Raw genomic sequence first — 21,902 nt, 5'->3', positions numbered from 1 at the left:
GGCAGGGTCTCACTATATGGGGCTAACCTAGAACACATTCTACAGCACAGGCTGGCCTCAAACTCACTATCTTCCTGCCTAGGCTTTCTTAGTTTTAGGGTTACAGGCATCATTCCAATGATGCCGTCATAATGAAATTCTTTTTCTCCACTGACTTAAAAACTCAAAAACAGGAAAAGCAGAGTCTCAAGCGGGAGAGGGGGGTCTGGAATCCAGGATCTGAGTTTGTATTGAGAGCTGAAACTTTTGTGTTGGTAGTTCCCTTTCTTTCCTAGAATTGGCTGTTTGGGGCTATAGTGGGTGATTGGATACTCCAGAGAAAGAAAAGAAAGCTGACTGGGTCCCACTATATAAGCCCCAACCTCTCCCAGGAGACATGGGAGTCTCACAGAAGACTACCAAGTGTTTTATCTTGTAGAAGAAGAAGAATCAGGAAGCCAGCCATCTTAAATATTTAAGTGAAAACTACATTAATCTACCTAAAGCCTCTTTTTCCTGTCTGATACCTAGTCCCTCAGACTGATGCAGAGTTCAAATATAAGTCAGCTATGTTCCTGATAAGCCTCCTCTAAAAGCAGCCGAGACAACTTTAAAGCAGAAAGGAATCCAGAGTTGCTGCAGATCCAGAAGTATTCTGCAACACTCCAAAGTGTTCTATTAGGTCTTGTGGATGAACCAGAGAAATGGCATAATATAACAAATTCTTGCTCTCTTTCCTGATACACTTGGACCCAGCATATATTGTAGCCCTTAGAGAAAAAAATCTATTTCTCCTTTTATGTGCGCCTGTTAAGAGCCTGTTCTGAATAATAGTGTCTCCAATGGTTTTATAAGCAACCATAACACTTCTCTTGCATGCCAAAGGGGGTTATGACAACCAATGAAATGAAACAGATTTTAGCAGCAGACATATCCTAAAAGAATGCCCTGTTAAGAGTGGGAGGAAGGACAGAGAGAGCCGTAGGGGTCAAAGACATCACAAAAAGACCTACAGAGTCAACTAACCTGGGCCTTAGTGGAAGCAGATGCGCTTAGTCCTGCTGCAACCTGAGGTTCCAGGGTGGGTTGATAGCCCTTGGGGAGGGGGAAATGGGAGGAGGGGGGCATGAGGGTGGGACTGGGAGAAGAGGAGAAAGGGGGATGGGATCAGGCTGTAAAGTGACTAAATAAGTAAATAAATAAATAAACGGGGGGGGGGGGGAATCTCTTGTTTTCCAACATGTTTACTTTCTTTAGCTAGAAGAACAAGAATGACCATGCCCACTAAGTAATTGCTATCTGTCCAAGTAATGTCACTCCTCAGGCATTGTGGTGTTGACTGCCTTGTGATTCCATCCCCTTGGTCTTTTTCTTTAATAAGACTTTCAGCCATCAGCACAACTGCTGGCTCTGAAGGCTATTTTTCTCCAGCAAAGTGATCTCAGCACATAAAGACATTCAATAGCAATTAGGTTTTATTGTTCTCATCTCACTTATGTGTATAGGAGCCATTGAAATGTAAAATGCACACATCCTCTGACTTAGCAATTTCCCTTCTATGGATTCATCCCACAGATGTGCTTATGTGTGTGTACAGAACATATTTGTACGTGGAGGTCAAAATGTAGAATGATTTAAGGTTATGAAAATAAAGAGCACAACCTAAATATAAGACTATAAACACAATACCATAGATGCAACAAACCCTGTCATGCTCATAGTGCACATAGCTAGACAAGCTGTAGAAGATCGTTACACAATGATACGTGATTGGTACAAGGTAGGAACAGTGTCTCTAGCATGCTAGCTAAGGGGCTGTGGGTGTGGCCCAGTGGTAGGACACTTAGGTAGTATACACGGTGTCTTAAGTTCCCATTTGTTGCACTGCCTGCCCCCAAAAGAGTATATGTCAATCCACATACATAGATAGGTGTACACATACACACACACACACACACACACACATACACACACACACACACACACACACACACACACACACACACACACAGCGTGCATTTGTCCCTGAACTAATAACAAAAGCACAAAATAAAAGTAGTTGCCTCTATAAAATAGAAGTAAAGCAAAACGAGACGAACGAGGTTCCTTTTATACCTTTTTCTATAGACTTCCCTTTTCTATCAAGCTCTCTTTAATGTATACACACATACAGAGTTGGGAGGAGCAGTCAGCAAAGAGCTAACCTCGACAAAAATTGTCAAATAGCGGCACCTACTGGTGAAATCCCTTCTTATCCCAAGGTAGCTCCTGAAAAAGAAAACCCATCATTTTCCTGGCAGAGCCACCGCAGCTATTACTCAGGAAATACATTTCTATTAAAGCCTCCTAAGGAACTCTTTGCTGATATGAGGTCTTCTGAGCATACGGCTTAAAAGTACCATCTGGCTGGGAAGTGACAGTTCATTATGGCTTGAATTGACAGCTATAAAAAGGCATGAATATTTCTGTATCCTTCCATGGGGTCATCTCCAGCATATAATGCCAAGTGGAAAAAAGCAAATCAGAAAAAAAAAAGATAAAAATATGCTATGATGTATCCAAAAGGGGGAGAAGTTACAGATGGACAAATACATTTGCTTATATTTTTAATTAATTTTAAGATTCATTTTCATTTGTGTGTATGTGGTTTGCCTGTATTTATTTAAGTGTACCATGTGCATGTAGTGCCCATAAAGGCCAGAGGAGAGCATCAGATCTCCTGGCACTGGACTTATAGGTGGTTATGAGCCGCCATGTAAGTGCTGGAAACTGAACCCAGGTCCTCCACAAGAACAGGTGCTCTTAACTGCTGAGTTCTCTCTCCAGCCCCTATTTATATTTAAAAAGTGGAAAGATGGGGCTGACAAGCTATCCCAGTGGTTAAGGATACTTGTCACCAAGCTAATGATCAGAGGTCTACCCCAAGGCCTATATAAGACCTATATGGTGGAAGGAGAGAACCAAATCCCACAAAAGTTGTCTCTACACACACTGTGGAACATGCACCTGGACACACGCACGCACACAAGCACACATGCACACAAGCACACATGCATGCACGCACTCAAATAAAATGCCATTTCTAAATGGAATGAACCAAGAAAAAAGGAACAAATAGTTGCTATGAAGGAAGAGGAGAAGATGAAGAAGTGTTATGGTTCAAGTATCAAATGCACCCCCAGAGGGTCATATGTTCACACACTTGATGCCCAGCTATAGTGCTATTTAGGAAAACTGAGGAACCTTTTAGACAACAAGCTTAGTTGGCAGATAGATGTTGGCCTATTTAGAATGGGATGAGGGTAACAGGCCAGCCCTGCTTTGCACTTGTTGGCATTTACCTACAGCATAAGGCAAACCACCTCGTGCTCCCACCGACACAGACAGGAGGCAGGCCCATGACCGTGTCTTCTCTAGGATGGGCCATACGTCCTCAAACTGTGAGGCAAATTAAACCATTCAAGCTCAGGAGGTACCTAAGTTGGTTGAGTGCTTTCCCTAGCATCCATAAAGCCCTGAGGTTCCATCCCCAACACTACATAAACCCAAGTGAAGAGACATACCTGGAATCCCAGCATTTGGGAGGTAACAGCAAAAGAATCAGAAGTCCAAGGTCACCCTAGGTTACATGAGACCCCTGTTTCCATTCTAAAAACAAATCACCCAACACTCCTCCCTTAAGCTGCTACAGCAGGGTATTAATAAGTCACAGAGATGAGAAAACGTGACTAGTATAGACCTAGATTCCTCTACATCAGTGGTTATTTTATTTTTAATTATGTGAACGTGTGTAGGTATGTGCATGAATGCAGGTCAGAGGCACTGGAGAAACTAGAGCTGGAGTTACAGGTGGCTGTGAGGTGCCTAATGTGGGTGCTGAGATCCAAATTCGGGTCCTTGGCAAGAGCAGTACACATTTTTTTTTTTGAAATAGGGTTCTGGAACTCACTATGTAGACCAGGCTAGCCTTAACTCATAGAGCTCCACCTGCCTCTGCTTCCCAAGTGTTGGAATTAAAGGGGTGTGGCACCATGCTCAGCCTGAAGTATACATTCTTCCTTTTTTTTAAAAAAGGATTTGTTTACTTGTTTTATGTATATGAGTGCTCTATTTGCATGTATGCCTACATGCCAGAAGAGGGCATCGGGTCACACTATCGATGGTTGTGAACCACCATGTGGTTGCTGGGAATTGAACTCAGGACCTCTAGAAGAACAGACAGTGCTCTTAACGGCTGAGCCATCTCTCCAGCCCCAAAGTATACATTCTTAACTGCTGAGCCATCATTATTCAAGCTCAAACCCAAAGTTAATGATTCTTTTTTTTTTCCAAGACAGGGTTTCTCTGTGTAGCCTCAGCTGTCCTGGACTTACTTTGTGGACCAGGCTGGCCTCGAACCCACAGAGATCCACCTGCCTCTGCCTCCCTGAGTGCTGGGATTACAGGCATGCACCACTGAGTCCAGCTCCCACCAAGGAATATTTGGTAATATATGGAGGAAATTTTAGTGTCATAATTAATGACAGGACTAATCTAGCACCTCACATATGACAAAAATAAATCATCATCATCATCATCATCATCTTACAACTGAACAGTAACAATACAAACAACCCAAGTAAAATGGACCAGGAATGTGAGTAGACATTTTTCCAAAGAAGGCACAGAAGTAGCCATTATGTAAATGAAAGATACTCAACATCCTCAATCATGCAAATCAAAGCCCAAAAGAGATGCCACTTCACTTCTACTAGGATGGCTATGAAGACAGACACAAACCACAACAAGTGCTCCAGAGAATGCAGAAACTGCTGGTGGGAAAGCAGAATGTTGTTGTGAATGGTGTTGCTCCTTTGGCAAACAGTACGGTGGATCTTCACTAGACTAAGCATAGTTATCACATGACCCAGGAATTCCACTCCTAGGTGAACTGAAAACATGCCCATACAAAAACTCATTCACGAATGTTCACGGAAATGTTATTAGAAATAGAGAAAAAGTAGGAACAACCCAGATGTCCATCAATGGATGAATGGATTAAAAAAAAAGCTCATGTTGCCAGGTATGGTGGCGAGCTCCTATAATCCTAGCATTTGGGAGGCAGAGGTAGGCAGGTCTCTGTGAATTCAAGGCCACCTGGTCTACAAAGTGAGTGCAGGACAGCCAAGGCTACACAGAGAACCCTGTCTCAAAAACCCAAAACAAAAAAAAAAAAGGAGGGAGGAAGAGAAAAAGGGAAGGAAGGAGGGAGGGAGGGAGGGAGGAAGGGGGAGAGAGAGAGAGAGAGAGAGAGAGAGAGAGAGAGAGAACCTTATGTCAAATGAAAAAAGACAATCACAAAGGGCCACTTAGTAGAGAATTCTATGTATACAAATTGACTACAGTAGGCAAATCTGGAGACAGAAAGTTGACCAACAGTTGTATAGAAAGGGCATAGGGTGTATAGGCTTTCCTTTTTATTTCTTGAGACAGAGTCTCATGTAATTCAGGTTGGCTTTGCTCTAACCGTACATATATCTGAGCATGACCTTGAATTTCTGACCTTCCTGCCTCTTTCTCCTTTCTCTGAGTGCTGGGATTACAGACATTCCCAGCCATGCCCGAGTTATACAGTGCTGGGGATGGAACTCGGGGTTTTGTATATAGTCAATAAACACTCTACCAACTGAGCTACATCCCAAGCCTCAGGGATCGTCTTTTAAGTAATGAAGTAATCCAACATTGACTGACATGATAGTGAAACAGATCTGTAAAAATGCAAAAGCACACTGAACTAGGTACTTTAAATGTCCAAAATCTGTAGGATGTTAAGAACAACACAATCAGGAGCAGCAAGATGACTCTGCAGGTAAATGTACTGGCCCCAAGCCTGAGTTTGATCACTGGGACCAACATAGTAGAAGAACCAGTTCCTGCAAATTGTCCTGTGACTTCCACACTCATGCTATGGCACAAGCACCTACGCATATGTGCAAGCACACACAAGCAAAATAAAATATGATTCTTAAAAAAAACCACACAGAAATGTCAGCTCCTACTTGTGAGTCCCAACTTAAGAAGCTATGGTTAGAGGATCTCCGTGAGTTTTGGCCAGTCTGAGCTACATGGTGAGTTCTAGTAAGCCTAAGATATGGTGAGACCACATCTAAAATAAAACAAGGCCCTATGAGGTGGCTCAGGGGATTAAAAATGCCTGCCACACAAGCCTAATAACTTGAGTTTGTTCCCCAGACACCCAGAAGAAAAGCAACACTTGTGAATGCATGCACGGACACAAATAAGTAAAATTTAAAAAGCAACCAAGAGGGGGATGGAAAGATGGCTCAGAGGTTAAGGGCACTGACTGCTTCTCCAGAGGTCCGGAGTTCAATTCCCAGCATCCGCATGGTGGCTCATAACATCTATAACGCAATCTGATGCCCTCTTCTGGCCTGCAGTGTATGTGCGGGCAGAGCACTGTATACATAATAATAAATAAATAAATCTTTAAAAAAAGAAACAACCAAGAAGAGTATAACCACTATATGAAGGCCTCAGGTATCAGATAGGGATGTTCAGCAGCAAGAATGTAGCTGGATGTACACAGACAGCTGATTGGTGACCGGGCAAGCCAAAGGCCAATGACAAGCCTGAAAGGCAAGCTCTGTTAATGGGTATGGCAAGAAAGCAAGGACACAGAAATAAAGCCTTCCTAGAACAACTGTTTCAATTCCTCATTGGCATTGTTGAGATTCCAGGGGGAAGATCATAAGAGGGACAGCTAAGGTATAGGGCATATTCATAGAAAAACTGAAAAATACTACTTCAGATTGTCCAAATTGGAAAGCCTAAGTGTGGGAGAAATTCGAATGACATAGGACAACTAAATGAAGCAACATATGATGAAATGGGAAAGCCTTCAGGGCCCAGCAAAGTATCCTGACTTTCAGGTGTGGTGGGTGCCTGCCTTTAATAACAGCATTTGAGAGACAGAGGCAGGCGGATCTGTGAGTTCAAGGCCAGACAGTCTACATATCGAGTTCCAAGCCAACTAGCGCTACATAGTGAGATCCTGTCTCCAAGCAACAAAACACAACTATTTTTTTAAATTTGTGTGCACACATACATGGGTGCTGACAAAGGCCAGAAGAAAGTGTCACATATAGGTGGCTAAGAGATGCCTAATGTGGGCACTGGGAACCAAACTCGGATCATCTGGAAAAGTAGTGAGCACTCTTAGCCACTGAGCCATCTCTCTAGCTCTATGACTACGTTAGAGGAAAGGAACTGGCAGATGAGGAACAGCAGCACAATGGTTGTCACTTTTGTTTTAGAAAGATAGATGGCCACCCATATGGAAAATAGGCAGACTGGGGACAAGTCTAGAGATGGGACAGCTCATTTATTTATATTAGGTGTTATAAATTGTTGTCACAGTCAATTTAACCCTTTCCTAAACATTAAGCTGGAAAGCTGTTACAAAGACAAATCAGGCTGGGTTGTGTTTCTTCAAGGCACAGCTGGTAAGAAAGACTAGTGAGAACAAAGCGGTTTGAAGCAAAAACAAGAGGTAATAACAAGTTTGTATATAATTTGTAAAGTTCTTGCACTGTCAGGAGAAAACAATAATTACCCCTCAGGGATTTAAGCAAGAACTGAAACACAATGACAATAATTGGACCCAGAAAGATCAACAAGCCACTTACCAGTGGAACTGGAGTGTTTGGCTCAAATTCTGTAGAATTAGCATCTAAAGGAAAAGAGGACGTTTAGTGATTTACCAATATTGCCCACACATTCTTGTTTTTAAATAAACAGTTCTTAGCGAACCTTGAACTTACCTTTCAAGTTCAGACAGTTTCTTGCAAACTCAATCACTGCCAGTTGCATCCCAAGGCAAATTCCTATTAGGAGAAGCACATGTGCATGTTTGGTATCAAGTGACACTTTGTATTCAACTGTTTCCTGTGATCTCTTAGAATGTAGACCTCAAGAGAGGAAGGCTTCCTGTTTTGTTCCCTGCAATCCCCTTGGCACCCAGAATAGTTCCTGGAAGAGCAGGAAGTGACAGGGTTAAAACTAAAGGAGCAGCCTAAAGTCCAGAAGGGAACAAGAAACAACTGGAAGGCAGATGAGGAAACAGCAAGCTCCGAGAACACAGATAGGCCATCTACCACAGATTTTCTTGAACCAAGGCACCTATGTGGGCTGCAGAGCTATTTCAAAGACCTTGAATCTTTCAAAGCACATCTAATGACACCGCAACTCAAGAGGAAGTCTCCTTGGGCTGGGATTTCACACTCCTGCTTCTCGGGGAGACTTCATAACAGAAATATGGCCTTGGCCACAGGGTAACCTGAGGTTGGCCAGTGTGAGCATGACCACCTAAGGAGGTGGGGCTGCTAGTAAAAGCAGCAGCAGGGGCTGGCACCCATGCTGTGGGCAGATGCATGTCAGAAAGCAGGGAAGGAGACACAAAATGAAACTGAGCAGGTGCTCAAGAAAGGCAGACGCGGGCTAGAGAAGTGGCTCCCAAGTCAAGCACACTTGTTACTATTGCAGAGGAGCCAGGTTATCAGCACCAACATGGCAGCTCACAAATGTCTATAACTCCAGTTCCAAAAAAGCCAATGCCCTCTTTTGGCCTCCAAGGATGTTGCATGCATGTGGTGAACAGACACACATACAGGCAAAATGCCCAGGCACATAAAGTAAAAAATAAATCTGAAAAAAAAAAAAAGATGAGCAGAAGACAAAGGCCTGGGTTACTGCAGGCCTGTTGCTATACAGATGCTTTTGAACCTATCTCCACATTCACTGCAGCCCACAAACTCCCTCCTGTAAACAGACAGCAATAAACATTCCAGATGTTGTCACAGACATATACATATGACCCAGGAGGCACAAAGGGAGAAGCCATTAATGCAGCAGCATGCCAGGATGAAAGGGATAAACAGGAAATAGCTGAGTGCTCGAAGAACTTCAGAAAGTTCCATATGACTAGGGCATAAAGAGACATGATGTTGTGAAGTTGGGGTGCCTACCTGTAATCCTAGTGCATGGGAGGTGTAGGCAGGAGGATCAGGAGTTCAAAGCAAGTGTCAGCTACATAAAAAAAATGTAAGGCTCACTTGAGGATGGAGATATGAGAAAAAACATGTTCAACATACACTATACACATAAACAAAAGCTTGAGAGGATAGACTAAGACAGCATAAATGGCCGGGTGATGGTGGTGCATCTCTTTAATCCCAGCACTTGGGAGAAAGGGTCAAGCAGATCTCTGTGAGTTCAAGGCCAGCCTGATCTACAGAGCAAGTTCCAGAACAGCCATGGCTACACAGAGAAACCCTGTCTGAAAAAAACCAAAACCAACCAAACAAACCACAAAAAAAAAAAACAGTAGAAATGTAAAAAGAATTTCACTATCCATTTTACATATATACTATACACTGACAGACCAGATATAACTTGCACTGTATATAGAACAGAGCACTTGAGGCTGGAGAGATGGCACCACAGTTAAGAGTACTTGTTACTCTCGCAGAAGAGCCAATTTTGGTTTCCAGCACCCACGTGGCAGCTAGCAACTCTCTACAACTCCAGTTCTAGAAATTAGGTGCCTTCTTCTGACTTCAGACACCACCAGGCACCCAGGTGGTCCACAGACATATGCAGGTAAAACAAAAAAGGGCACTCATTGGTTATTTTGTCTTTATTAAACCTTTAACTTTACAAAAATTAAAACTAATAAAGATTATACGAGGGAGGAGGAGGGAGAGAGTGAGGGAGGAAGAAAGAGAGAGACAGACAGACAGACAGACAGACAGACAAGACAAGACAAGAGAACAACTTTTTGCACAACGAAAAGCACATCAGGAGCTTTAACCAAGCGAGTTCAAGGTCATCTTTGGCTCTATAGCAACTTTGTGGTCAGCCAGAGCTACATAAAACACCTTGTATGAAAATACCCTGGGATGGTTTGCTTGAGAGCGGCCCCCAGAGGCTCCTACGTTTAAATATTTGGTCTCCAGTTGGAGGCTGCTTGAGGAATTGACTAGAAGGTGGGCCCTGCTGGAAGGAGTGTTGCTGCAGGCAGGCTCTGAGGTAGCAAAAGACTCTTGCTATTTTGAATTGGCTCTCTATGCTTCCTGCTCGCAGATCAAGATATAAGCTCTCAGCTGCTGCTCCAAGTGCCATGCCTGCCTGTCTGCTTGCTGCCATGCTCCCCGCCATGATGGTCATGGACTCTTTCCTATGCCTCTGGAACTGTAAGCCCCCCGCAAAACCCCTTCCTTCTATAAACTGCCTCGTTTTATCACAGCAATGGAAAAGTAACTAACACACAACACATGCCCCTTTTTATCTGTGAGTGTACCTGATACATATGCAATTGTGAGGTGATGGTGCATGCCCAAGTGCAGCGGCCAGAGGCATAAGTCGGGTGTCCTGCATTGTCATCTCTATCTTAGTCCCTTGATACAGGGCCTCTCAGTCAACCTCCAGCAATCCTCATGTGTCCCACCCCCTCACACACAGTGTTAAGGTTACAGGCATGTGCAGTCATTCCTAGCTTTTAACGTAGGTGTCAAGGATCAAATCAGGATGTCTGGTACCCACTGAGCCATCTCCCCAGCCTGAACACCCCATCTTTAACATCTTTTTAAAAAAACTAACAATGGCCTAAATGAACTTACATCAGGGTAAAAACAAAACAGATATCCTGGATTTCCTTTGGAAAAGGAGTTCTGAGAGTCTGGAGTATCCAGGAAAGAGCGGGTTATAGAAAAAACTAATGTCTAACATTCTTCAGATAATAAAAGATAACAAATAAGCTCATAAGCCCCCCAGAATAATTAGGAGACTGGGCTTCCATGCCCTCCCCATCTGAATCTCCAGCAGCAGAGCTGCCTTTAGCTCTTCCAGGTCCTGTGTCATCTGGCCTTACTATTACAGAAACTAGGCTTTGCAACTTAAGCAAGAGCATTCAAAAGATCTGCCGTGTAGTCCCAGTATTTGGGGTGCTAAAGCAGGAGAGCTTGAACCAAGAAGCTCAAAGTCAGCCTAAACAACACAATAAGACAGTAAGACCCCATCTCTCTTTGTTAGTCTGCTTGCTTGCTTGTTTGTTTGTTTGTTTGTTTGAGACAGGGTTTCTCTGTATAGCCCTGGCTGTCCTGGAACTCACTCTGTAGACCAGGCTAGCCTTGAACTCAGAGAGCCATTTGCCTCTGCCTCCAGAACTCTGACTAAGGCATGTACCACCACACTTGGCTTAAGCACTTCTTTTTCAAACAGAAAGGTTATTACAGAGTTCTGTTGAATGGCTTTTTGCTGGAAATGCTAAGAGGACTAGTAAGAAGAAAACAGAGACAAACTTCTTCCAGCTTTTTGTTACTCAGAGACAAGTGTGGTTTTGCTGTTGTTGGTTTGGTTTGGTTTGGTTTTGCTTTTTAAAAAAGATTTATTTATCATGTTTACAGTATGCCTGCAGGCCAGAAGAGGGCACCAGATCTCATTATAGATAATTGTGAGCCACCATGTGAGTGCTGGGAATTAAACTCAGGACTTTTGGAAGAACAGCCAGTGCTCTTAACCTCTAAGCCATCTCTCCAGCCCCCAACAAATGTTTTTTTTTATAAACTAAGTAATAAATTGGATCTTCTTCAACTCTGCAGCCATGAGCAATATACAAAACAAATTGGGTGGCTGTGTTACAATAAAACTTTATTTACAAAAGCAAGCTAGGAGCCACTTTCAGTTTGATAAGCCCTGTAGAAAATGAAATGATTTGGTGTCTGATTTTCAAAACTGAGTTCACACCTTCACAAGAACAAACTTTACTACATGTTACCTATTAAGTTGCCTTACATGTACCCTTAAATTCCTAGGTTCAGCTCCAAGCACTGAAAAAAAAAAACTTAAAACTCATAGAAGCAATAAAAAAAAAGTTTTTACCCAGAAATGGAATCTTCTTTGTCCTTGCCCAAGAAATTGCCTGGAGTTTTCCCAGTGTTCCTCGGATTCCAAAGCCTCCAGGCACAAGAATACCACTGAAATCAATACAAAATGAAAGTAAAGTTGACATCCACCATTTTTAAATATTTTTACTTAATTAGTGTGTGTGTGTGTGTGTGTGTGTGTGTGTGTGTGTGTGTGTGTGTGTGTATCTATCTGTGGGTCCAGGTGTGCCTGTGTATATAGAGAAATGCATACCACAGTGAGTATGTGAAAGTCAGAGAACATCTTGTGACAATTGGTTCTCCCTTTCTGCTGTGTGCGTGCTAGGAGTTGAACTCAAGTTGTCAGGCTTGGCAGCAAGAACTTTCACCTACAAATCCATCTCACCAGCCCACACTACTACTTTTATTTTTAAAACTTGTGTTTTCATCCATTATATTCAATGTTCCCAAACTCAACGCTTGGGACAATCACTAACGAATGCCTGAGGTCTATTTTTAGAATAGATTTCATAATTAAACACCTTTGAAGCTTAACCTTCTAGAGACTTATGACAATTTCTCACAAGTGCCTCTAATATATATTTTCTGAAAGGTCTTCGCAGCTTCTGAGTATGGCAATTGAAAAATTCAACTCAATAAAAAAAATGCACTGAGAGCCAGTTATGGTAGTTCATGTCTATTAACCCCACACTCAGAAGATAAAGATAGGAGGATTGCTATAAGTTCTAGCAGTCGAAGTTGCTAGATGACTATGGTTAAGCAACAAGATTCTACACCAGTAAATCAAAACCCAGACCAAAGACTACACTGAGACCTGTGTGGAATGATACACGCTTGTAATCCCAGCATTCCAGAGGCTGAGGCAGGAGGATTCAGACTTCCAGGCCAGCCTGGACTATACAATGACATCTGTCTCAAAAGACAAAAACAAACAAATAAAAGAATATAAAATGAAATAATTCTATTGGGGGATGCTATAACTTAGTAGTAGAGTCCTTGCCTAATGTGAAGGGAGAGAGGGAAACATAAAATGGATAGATGGTTAAAGTCCTCTTGTTGTTGTTAATTTTTTGAGACAGAGTCTCATGGAGTGCAGACCAGCTCCAAACTCACTCTATAGCCAAGGCTGGCCTTGAACTCTGAATCCTCCTATCTCAACCTCCCAAGCACTGGGACGACAGGTATGTACCATCACACCTACCTGGGTTGAAGTTCTTTCCTAACTACCATATAAAAAACTTTCCGCTCTCTTACATCATCAGAAAGAGTTAAAGCGGGGGAAAAAAAGTCTAAGATTGCAACTCCCGATTAAGTTAAAGGTAAATGAAAATGTTCGGGCTAGAACAAGGACTCAAAAGTTCAAGGCGAAAACCAGGAAGGTCATGGGGTCCTCAAGATCCAGTGCTGCCCCAGGCTTCTCTCAAACACTTATGGAAAGAAGAGAGAAGGGGAAGAGGAGAACTAAAGCATGGGAAAGGGCTGGGGATACACTTAGGAGGTGGAGACAGGATAATCGGGAGTTCAAAGTCATCCTAAGCTACACAATTTCCAGGCCAGCCTGGGCTCACAAGACCCTATTTCAACAATTAATTATAACAATAAAAATAGGTGAGAAAACACACGGAAAAGAAAAGAAAATCAGAGAAAGGTCCTGCTTGTACTTACATTTCTATGTGTAATAGTCACCACTGCATCCTGCAGTAAAACCAACACTCTTTCCTTCTAATGCTGCCCCCACACATGAATACAATGTGGCATGAATGCTGCACAACCACCTGTAAAGACTAACTATTCCAAATGTACAAAATCTAGCCACTGGAACAATGCACTAATTATAGAGGAAGCACAACGACATTATCCTCCTCGTGTGGACAGGCCTTGTACTCACTCAGCCAGGCACAGCTTCTGCCAAGCTTCATGGAATTTCACAGGATCTTCAGCTTTGGTGACTGGCTCCAGGTCGATGGAGTCTATGTACTACAAAACCAAACCGAAACAAAACAAAACATCATCATCAAAAACCCAGCAGGCTAAAGGAACATTTAAGAAAATAAAACACTCAAGAATACTACAGCTATCCAACACAGTCATGCAATAATTGAGGGCTAGTAGAGCTTACAGGGAAATGAAAGAGAGAAAAATACAAAGTTAATAAAGATAAAAATGAAGTAATTAGGGTATGCTGCTCCCACAGACCAGCTCCAGGAACAGTAGAGAGAAGAGAGGTGGATCCATGGTAGGGAGAATTGAGCAGGTAGTGAATAGCTGGTTAAGGGACACCAACCTTTGGCTGACTAACTAGCTAGTTGTAGAGGAGAGGTTAAGGAACAGAGGAAAAAGAAATACTCAGGGGCTTAGCATATGTAATACAAGCTGAAGGTCTCAAAGGCCAGGAGAACTTTATTTTCTGTGTCTCTGTCTCTCTGTCCTGCATGCTGTCTGACTCCTTGCTGTTCTCTTACTTTTCTGTCTCTCTTCTTGCTTGCTTCCCCATCTAGCTATCTCTCGTGCTGTTCCGTCTCATGCTAGCTTACTCTCTTGTGTCTGTTACTTTCTCGCCATTCTCCTTGGGCCAACCCCAGTATTTTATTAAAATGAAGTTCAATTTTTTTCATTACAGATTACATCATGATTTTACTCATCTTTTACAATCAATAGGGCATTCAAGAATCAACAAAGCAGCCTGGGGTGGTGGTGGTGGTAGTGGTGGTGGTGATACACGCCTTTAATCCCAGCACTCAGGAGGCAGAGGCAGGTGGATCTTTGTGAGTTCAAGGCCAGCCTGGTCTACAAAGCAATGCAGGACAGTCAAGGCTACAAAGAGAAACCCTATCTCAAAACTCCTCCCCACCAAAAAAAAAAAAAAAAAAAAAAGAATCAACAAAGCAAAGGAACCATCTAGCAAAGAAATACAAACAGTTCTGTATAACCTACGATAAAGCATACAGCAAAAACCAATCCATTTCCAAGCAATGGTCAGCATAACCTGATTATTATTCCTTAAACAATACTTGGGAAAGTTTACTCATAAATTTCCCTGGACTACAGCCACTGTGTTTACATGATTGTCATAGCAACATAGCTTGAGCTAAAGGTTCTCTTAAAAGAAGAAAGAAGGAAACAAAAACAAAAACAAAAAAAACCTTGACTTACTCCCAGGCCCAACAGGTAAGCTATCCAATCCTAGGCTAACTGCCAAGGGGTCCTCCATTGTAAAATATCTGGAAAGCATGACACTCCACCTTCTAGTGCTCTCAAAGCAGATTCTAAAGAAATGTTTCTACAGGTAACAGCATCTACTCAGGTACTGTTATGTCTAGGTCTAAACTTTCATGCAGTTTCTGCTTGGGTGCTCACAGTCAGAGTGGAAAAACTCTATCATTGTCTCAAGCTTTTCAACACTCTGTGAGAAAATGTTTTCCCGGTATGAATTTCCTTAGGGCTGAGAAATAAAGAGAAAAAGACAGTTTTAGGAGAAAAAGGCGGATTTTTAGACAACATTATACCTGGATATTACATAACATTTAGGGGCAGTGGTGATCAGCTGGAGATCTTTGGAACTTTGTCAAGCAAAGCCTCACCAGCTGCTCTGGATGTCTAGAGACCATGCTGGGCCGTCAGAGGTCTCTGGAACTTTGTCAGACAAAGCCTCTATGGCTTCTCCTCATGTCTGTGACAAGGATAGGGACTAAGGGTACAACTTAGTGGCAAAGCCTTCGCAAGGTCCTGAGTTCAACATCCAGTACCCATAAACATTTCGTTTTGTTTTTTCAAGACAGGGTTGCTCTGTGTAGCCTTGACTGTCCTGGAATTCACTCTGTAGACCAGGCTGGCCTCAAACTCACAGAGATCCACCTGCCTCTGCCTCCCAAGTGCTGGGTTAAAGGTGTGCGCCATTATGTCCAGCTTCCAAAAACATTTTTGGGTTTTTTTGGGAGGAGGGGTGTTGAGGCAGGGTTTTCTCTGTTAACAGCCCTGGCTCTCCTGGACTCACTTTGTAGACCAAGCTGGCCTTGAACTCACAGAGATCTGCCTGCCTCTGCCTCCCAAGTGCTAGGATTAAAGGCATGCACCACCATGTCCAGCTTCCAAAAACATTTTAAAAACTAAGAGAGAAATGTGAAGTGTGGCAGTCCATGCTTATGGTGCCAGAACCCAAGAAGCAGAGAGACAGAAGGATACTGCAAATTAGAGGTCTACATATTGGATCTACATAGGGAGTTTCAGGGCAGCCAGAATTCCAAGACCCTGTCTCAAGGCCATAACCCTCCCTGAGAATTACAAGCTGTTAATGGTAGCTAGGAAGCCTTCTTGAGAGAACTCACTCTTCCTAGAGGATGTTATAGGGTACAGAGTGAATTCAAGGCCAGCCTGGTCAACTTGGAAAAGCTCTATATCAAAATATAAAACTAAAGCATGGTTAGAAATATAGCTTAGTGATACAATATTTGCCTAATACGTGTGGTCCTAGGTTCAATCATAGTACCACAATGTGTAAGGGGAGAAGAAGAGGGAGAGAAGGAAAAGAAATGACCTAGGCACTGAATCTCACAAAGCTTCCTAGTAGAGAGCACTTTACACATGTTATCACAGGTCATCATCACTGGAGGACTTCCAGCTGAATCCATGAGACTCCATGTTGGGAAGGCCTCTGGGAAGCTTGCACTTTCCTTTCCCCAGACTCCATCCCATAGCACTCTTCCAGTTGTCAATTTTCCTTTGTGTTCTTTGGCTATCATAAATCTTACATGTGGCTAGGACTGTATGTTGAGCCCTGTCAGTCCTCCTGATCAACTTTCCATATAGCAGTTGGACTAAAGAGCCCTTCATCACAATCTGCCTCTTTGGGAATGTCTAAATTGTGTCTATTTGTTTTGTGGTGCTGAGGATGGAACTCAGAGCCTTGATCATGCTAAGCAGCACTCCAGAACTAAGTCACATCTCCAACTATGGTAGTTTGAAGGAGAACGGCCTCCATAGGCTCATATGCCTGAATGCTTGGTCCCTAGTTAATGGAACTATTTAAGAAGGCTAAGAGGTGTGGTCTTATTGGAGGAGGTGTATCATGGGGGTGGGGATGAGATTTGAAAAGCCCACACCAGGCCCACTGTCCTTGTCTCTGCCTGCAACTTATGAATAAGATGTGAGCTCTCAGCTACTTCTCCAGCACCAAGCTGGAGATGATAATGAACCAACCCTCTGAAACTGTAAGCAAGCCACCAATATAAGCAATGCAGGGAATGGAACTCAGGGCCTTGGTCATGCTAAGTGAGCACTCCAGCACTGAGCCACAACCCAACCCAGCCCAACTGGCCTCTTAAGACTAGAAGAGGGGCCCAGCATGGTGGCACATGCCTTTAATCCCAGCACTCAGGAGGCAGAGGCAGGTGGAGCACTGTGAGTTCGAGGCCAGCCTGGTCTACAAAGTGAGTCCAGGACATCCAAGGCTACACAGAGAAACCCTGTCTCAAAAAACCAAAAAATAAAAATAAAAAAGACTAGAAGAGGGCCAGAGATATGGTTTAGCAGTTGAAAGCACCTAATGCTGGGTTCCTAGCCCTCATGTCAAGTGGCTCACAACCATCTGTATCTCCAATTCCCGGGAGAGCTGATGCTTCTGGCCTCCCTTGTGCACTCACACTCACATGTACATACCCACACAGAGACACAGATACACATACACGTAAGTAGAAATAAAAGAAAGAAATAGTGGGAAGAGCAGGCTGGGACTCACCATCAGCTTCAACTTGTGGTTGATGGCCAAGGCTGAGTGCTCTAGCGCTTTGAACACAGAGGCATAGCAGTCTCTGAGTTTGGTATATTTACCAACCAGGGCTATGGAGCATATTTTCTGCAATCTTTCATACCTGAGAGGGAAAACAAGTTCAAAGTCCATATGTACACTATGAAATACCACAAGCAACAATGTAGCCACTGCTCTTATTCCAAGGTACTTTTCAGAACCGTAGGCACAGAGAAGACACTCAGTGTACTTGACGCCAATCTCTCCCTCAACATGCCAAAATCTGGTCATCAAAGGGATTGCAAGCCAGACGTGGTGGCGCACGCCTTTAATCCCAGCACTTGGGAGGCAGAGGCAGGTGGATCTTTGTGAGTTCAAGGCCACGGTCTACAGAGAGAGTCTAGAACAGCCAAAGCTAACACAGAGAAACCCTGTCTCGAAAAAAAAAATATTTCAAAAAGTACAAGAAGATCTGGGGAGATGGCTCAGTTTGTGAAGCACTTAACACATAAGGATGAGTACCTGAATTCTTATCTCCAGAAACCATATAAAAAGCTAGGCATGGTGACACACACCTGTAACCCCAAGAGTCTCATGAGGAGATAGGAGGTGGAGACAGGAGACGCCTCAGAATCTGTCCTCTGTCTCCACATGTACACAGTGGTCCAAATGTATATGCATGCGTGCACACAAAATAAGAAACAAAGTTTGTTTAGAAGCCATAAGAATCCTCAATATTGGCTTACATTAGCAAGTGCAAATATAAATCCCAAGAGTTTATCAGAGAAAAACTTCAAAGTATCAAAACAAAAAAATTAAAAAGCTGTCTCATAAACTCTGAGCTGTTTTTAAATTAGCTTATAAGGTGGCATTATGTAAGAATATGGCAATGTACTTGTCAACAGAAAACATTCTGGTAGGTTTGTAAGGTGACATTGTGTAAGAAAATGCATTCAAAGTTGTCTACATTTAAAACTGTCACATTCCCAGCTGGCCTACTAAAGTCTGGTTATTTGTGACATGTCTGAAGAATAGTGTTAAGAGAACTATTTAAAATATTACAAGCCATTTAGATCATTTTAATGGAAAATTCCATTCTACAAAAGACACTCAATCACATGTCACAATTATAGTGTTGCTTTTTGTCAGGAAATCTGTTCCAAGAACATGAAAAATATGGTGATCATATATTAGGGATATAGACAATGTTGTAGAGCTTTGAAGGAAGTTCTTGCTCCAAATGAGGCAAAATGTTACCATAAGGAGGTAGCCCCCTTTCACATCTCCATCTGCAGTGCAGGCAAGAAACAGTATCAAACACAGACTAAGAGGTGGGGATGTAAGTTAGTGGATGAAACACTTGCAGTCCTGAGAACTCATGAAAATGCAAGGTGGGTGTAGTGACCCGGCTGTAAACCTAGGGCAAGACAGGTAGAAGTGAGTTCCCCAGGACAGGCTAGCTAGCCAGGCAAGCTCCAGAATTGGCAAGAGACCAGTGTCAATATACAGGGTGGCGATATTGAGGATGATACCTGATGTCAATCTTAGAACTCCACATGCATGTACACACATGCATACATGCCCACACACATGCAAAACTATATATATATATACATGCAAAAACAAAACCAGCCTGGGTGCCAGGATACCACTCAGTTGGTAGAGTGCTTGCCTTGCATGGTAGAAGCCCTTAGTTTGCTGCTCCTCAGCACCAAGTAAAAATGGGCATGGTGACAACACACCTGTCATCAGTCCTAGATCTCAGGAGGTGAAGACAGGATGATCAGAGAAGTTCAAGATCACACCTGTACAGTGAGTTCAAGGACAGCCTGGGATACATGAGATCACACCTCAAAAATAAAAACTAAGATAGATGTGATAACACGCAGGAGGCAGAGGCAGGCAGGGGTCTCTGTGAGTTTGAGGCCTCTCTGGTCCACATAGCAAGTTCCAGGCTAGTCAGAGCAACACAGTGAAACACTGCCTATAAATAAATAAATAAATAGAATTCAAAACACAAAACCAAAAACTAGGCTGGGTGGAGAGAAAAAAGAAAAACTAAGAGACTAAAAATAATAGGAAAGGTAAGACTTCCAAGGAAGGGCAATAAATAAAGGATCTGAGAAAAGGCTGTCAAATCTTTAGCTCTCTGCTTAGTTTGATCTTACTCCATAGAATTCACAGCTGTGTGTGACCATAAGTGGTAAAGCAATTGCCTAGCATGTATGAGGCCCTGGGTTCAATCCTCAATACCACAAAATGATGCTGATGGTGATAATGATGTTGATGACACTGGTGATCACGAATTAAATTCCTGATAACAGAAAGCAAGTTCATCTCAAACCAACTATAGAGACACACATAGGCCGTGTTTCAGAAATTGGTTTAGGGGTTGTAGGGATTAATATCTCATTTTGGCAATAGATCCAGATATATCCAACAGAAAACATACACACACACACACACACTTCTTCACAGGCCATACTGATCCTCTAAAGTAGGCCTTACTTCTACCTCCAAGGCTAGGAATTAGTAAAGATCACATGAAGAGGCCAGTGTGGTAGCTCACTCAGTAAAGCACTAGCCACAAAAAGCATGAGGAACTCAGTTCAAACCCATGTAAAACCAGAAGCTGCGGCGTGGTCATCTGTGATCCTGCAGACCTATTTTCCTATGCATTTATAAAGACTGAGGAAGTCTGGAAAGAATTAGGAATTTTTTTATTTTTTTTTCTACATAAAGAATTCCTTTCACGTACCTTTCAGCCATGGTTTTCCACTTGAAAAGCAAATTAGTTGAACAGTCACTGATGGGCAGGTCCAACCTCTCTTTAAAATATTTCGTCACACCTTGCTCCTCCAAAAGGAGAGGCACCCGGTAGATGGAGGAAACATCATGGATACAGATGACCTGATCAAGGATAATTAAACATCTTTCTTAGTACACCACTGGAGTAAGACAAAACTCAAGAGACAGTTTATACTGAAATAAGAAAACCTAGAACGCTGTAGCTTGGGGTGCAAGACTAAGTCCAGCTTCCCAGGAAGCTGAAACAGGAGGACCATAAGAAATTCAAGGCCAGCCTCAGGTATACTGCAAAATATAATTTCAGCAAGGAAGAGAAGGAAGGGAAGGAAGGAGGGAGCAATATTTAGTTTTAACTGTCAACTTTCTATAACCTGCAATCTACAGTCATCTGCAGAGAGTCTCCAGTAAGAATTGTGTAGATCAAATCAGCCTTTGAGCCTGTCTACTGGGGACCTTTTTAATTTTTAGTTTTTGTTTATTTTTTATTTTTCTATTTTAATTTTACTAATTTATTCAGATTACAACTCAATTGTTATCCCATCACTTGTATCCTCCTATTCCTCTCTCCCTCCCTCTTTCACCCTATTCCTCTCCCCTAGGTCTATAACCGAGGGGGACCTCCTCCCCCACTATATGGTCATAGGCTATCAAGTCTCATCTTGGTAGCCTGCTTATTCTTTCTTTGAGTGCTACAAGGGGAGGTGGTCAAATATGGGGTACTAGAGTTCATGTCAGAGTCAGTCCCAGCTCTCCACATAACTGTGGAGAATGTCCTGTCCATTGGCTAGATTAGAGTAGGGGTTCGATGTTTACTGCACGTATTGTCCTTGGCTGGTGCCATAGTTTGAGCAGAACCCCTGGGCCCAGATCCATCCATCACAATGTTCTTCTTGTAGAGGAGACCTTTTTAAAAAGATTTATTGATTTATTATTTATACAGTCAGCCTGTATGTGAGCCAGTAGGCCAGAAGAGGACATCAGATCTTATTATGGATGGCTGTGAGCCGCCATGTGGTTGCTGGGAACTGAACTCAGGACCTCTGGAAGAAGAGCCAGTGCTCTTAGCCTCTGAGCCATCTCTCCAGGCCCCTGGCGATTTTTTTTTTAAAGACAAGATCTCACTATGCAACCCTGGCTGGTTTGGAAATCACTGTGTATATTAGGGTTGACCCCAAATTCACAGAGATCCACCTGCCTCTGCCTACTGAGTGCTGGGATTAAAGGCGTACACTACCACAGCTGGCCTGGAATTTCTTCATTTCATTAACTGACCCAGGAAAATCCATCTTAAAACTGGATGGCTCTACTCTCTGGGTTTAGGTACTAGACTATATAAAAGAAGAGAGAGTGAGCTGAGCAGTAGGCACATATGTATGAGTGCATTTCTCTCTGTTCTTGAGTGTGAATGTGATGTGACTAGCTGCTTCAAA

At 42.8% G+C, this 21,902-nt stretch overlaps 1 protein-coding gene across 6 annotated transcripts in view; it reads right to left on the bottom strand.

The window, feature by feature from the left end:
- CTPS2 (CTP synthase 2) overlaps positions 1 to 21,902 on the bottom strand; it is a 123,835-nt gene that overhangs the window by 77,597 nt on the left and 24,336 nt on the right. For all 6 annotated transcript variants that reach the window (XM_084790179.1, XM_084790182.1, XM_084790177.1 and 3 more), the window contains exons 8-13: positions 20,423 to 20,574; positions 17,656 to 17,788; positions 13,810 to 13,898; positions 11,917 to 12,011; positions 7,800 to 7,862; positions 7,665 to 7,708 (exon numbers count right to left, since the gene is read on the bottom strand). In XM_084790179.1, coding sequence (XP_084646305.1) covers positions 7,665 to 7,708; positions 7,800 to 7,862; positions 11,917 to 12,011; positions 13,810 to 13,898; positions 17,656 to 17,788; positions 20,423 to 20,574 — 576 coding nt within the window. The remainder of the gene's footprint in view (positions 1 to 7,664; positions 7,709 to 7,799; positions 7,863 to 11,916; positions 12,012 to 13,809; positions 13,899 to 17,655; positions 17,789 to 20,422; positions 20,575 to 21,902) is intronic.

The sequence above is a fragment of the Acomys minous genome, assembly GCF_964271855.1.
Source record: "Acomys minous genome assembly, chromosome: 7".
Taxonomy (NCBI): Eukaryota; Metazoa; Chordata; class Mammalia; order Rodentia; family Muridae; genus Acomys; species Acomys minous.
The sequence above is the reverse complement of the archived record's forward strand: the minus strand, read 5'-3'. Positions and strand labels throughout refer to the sequence as shown.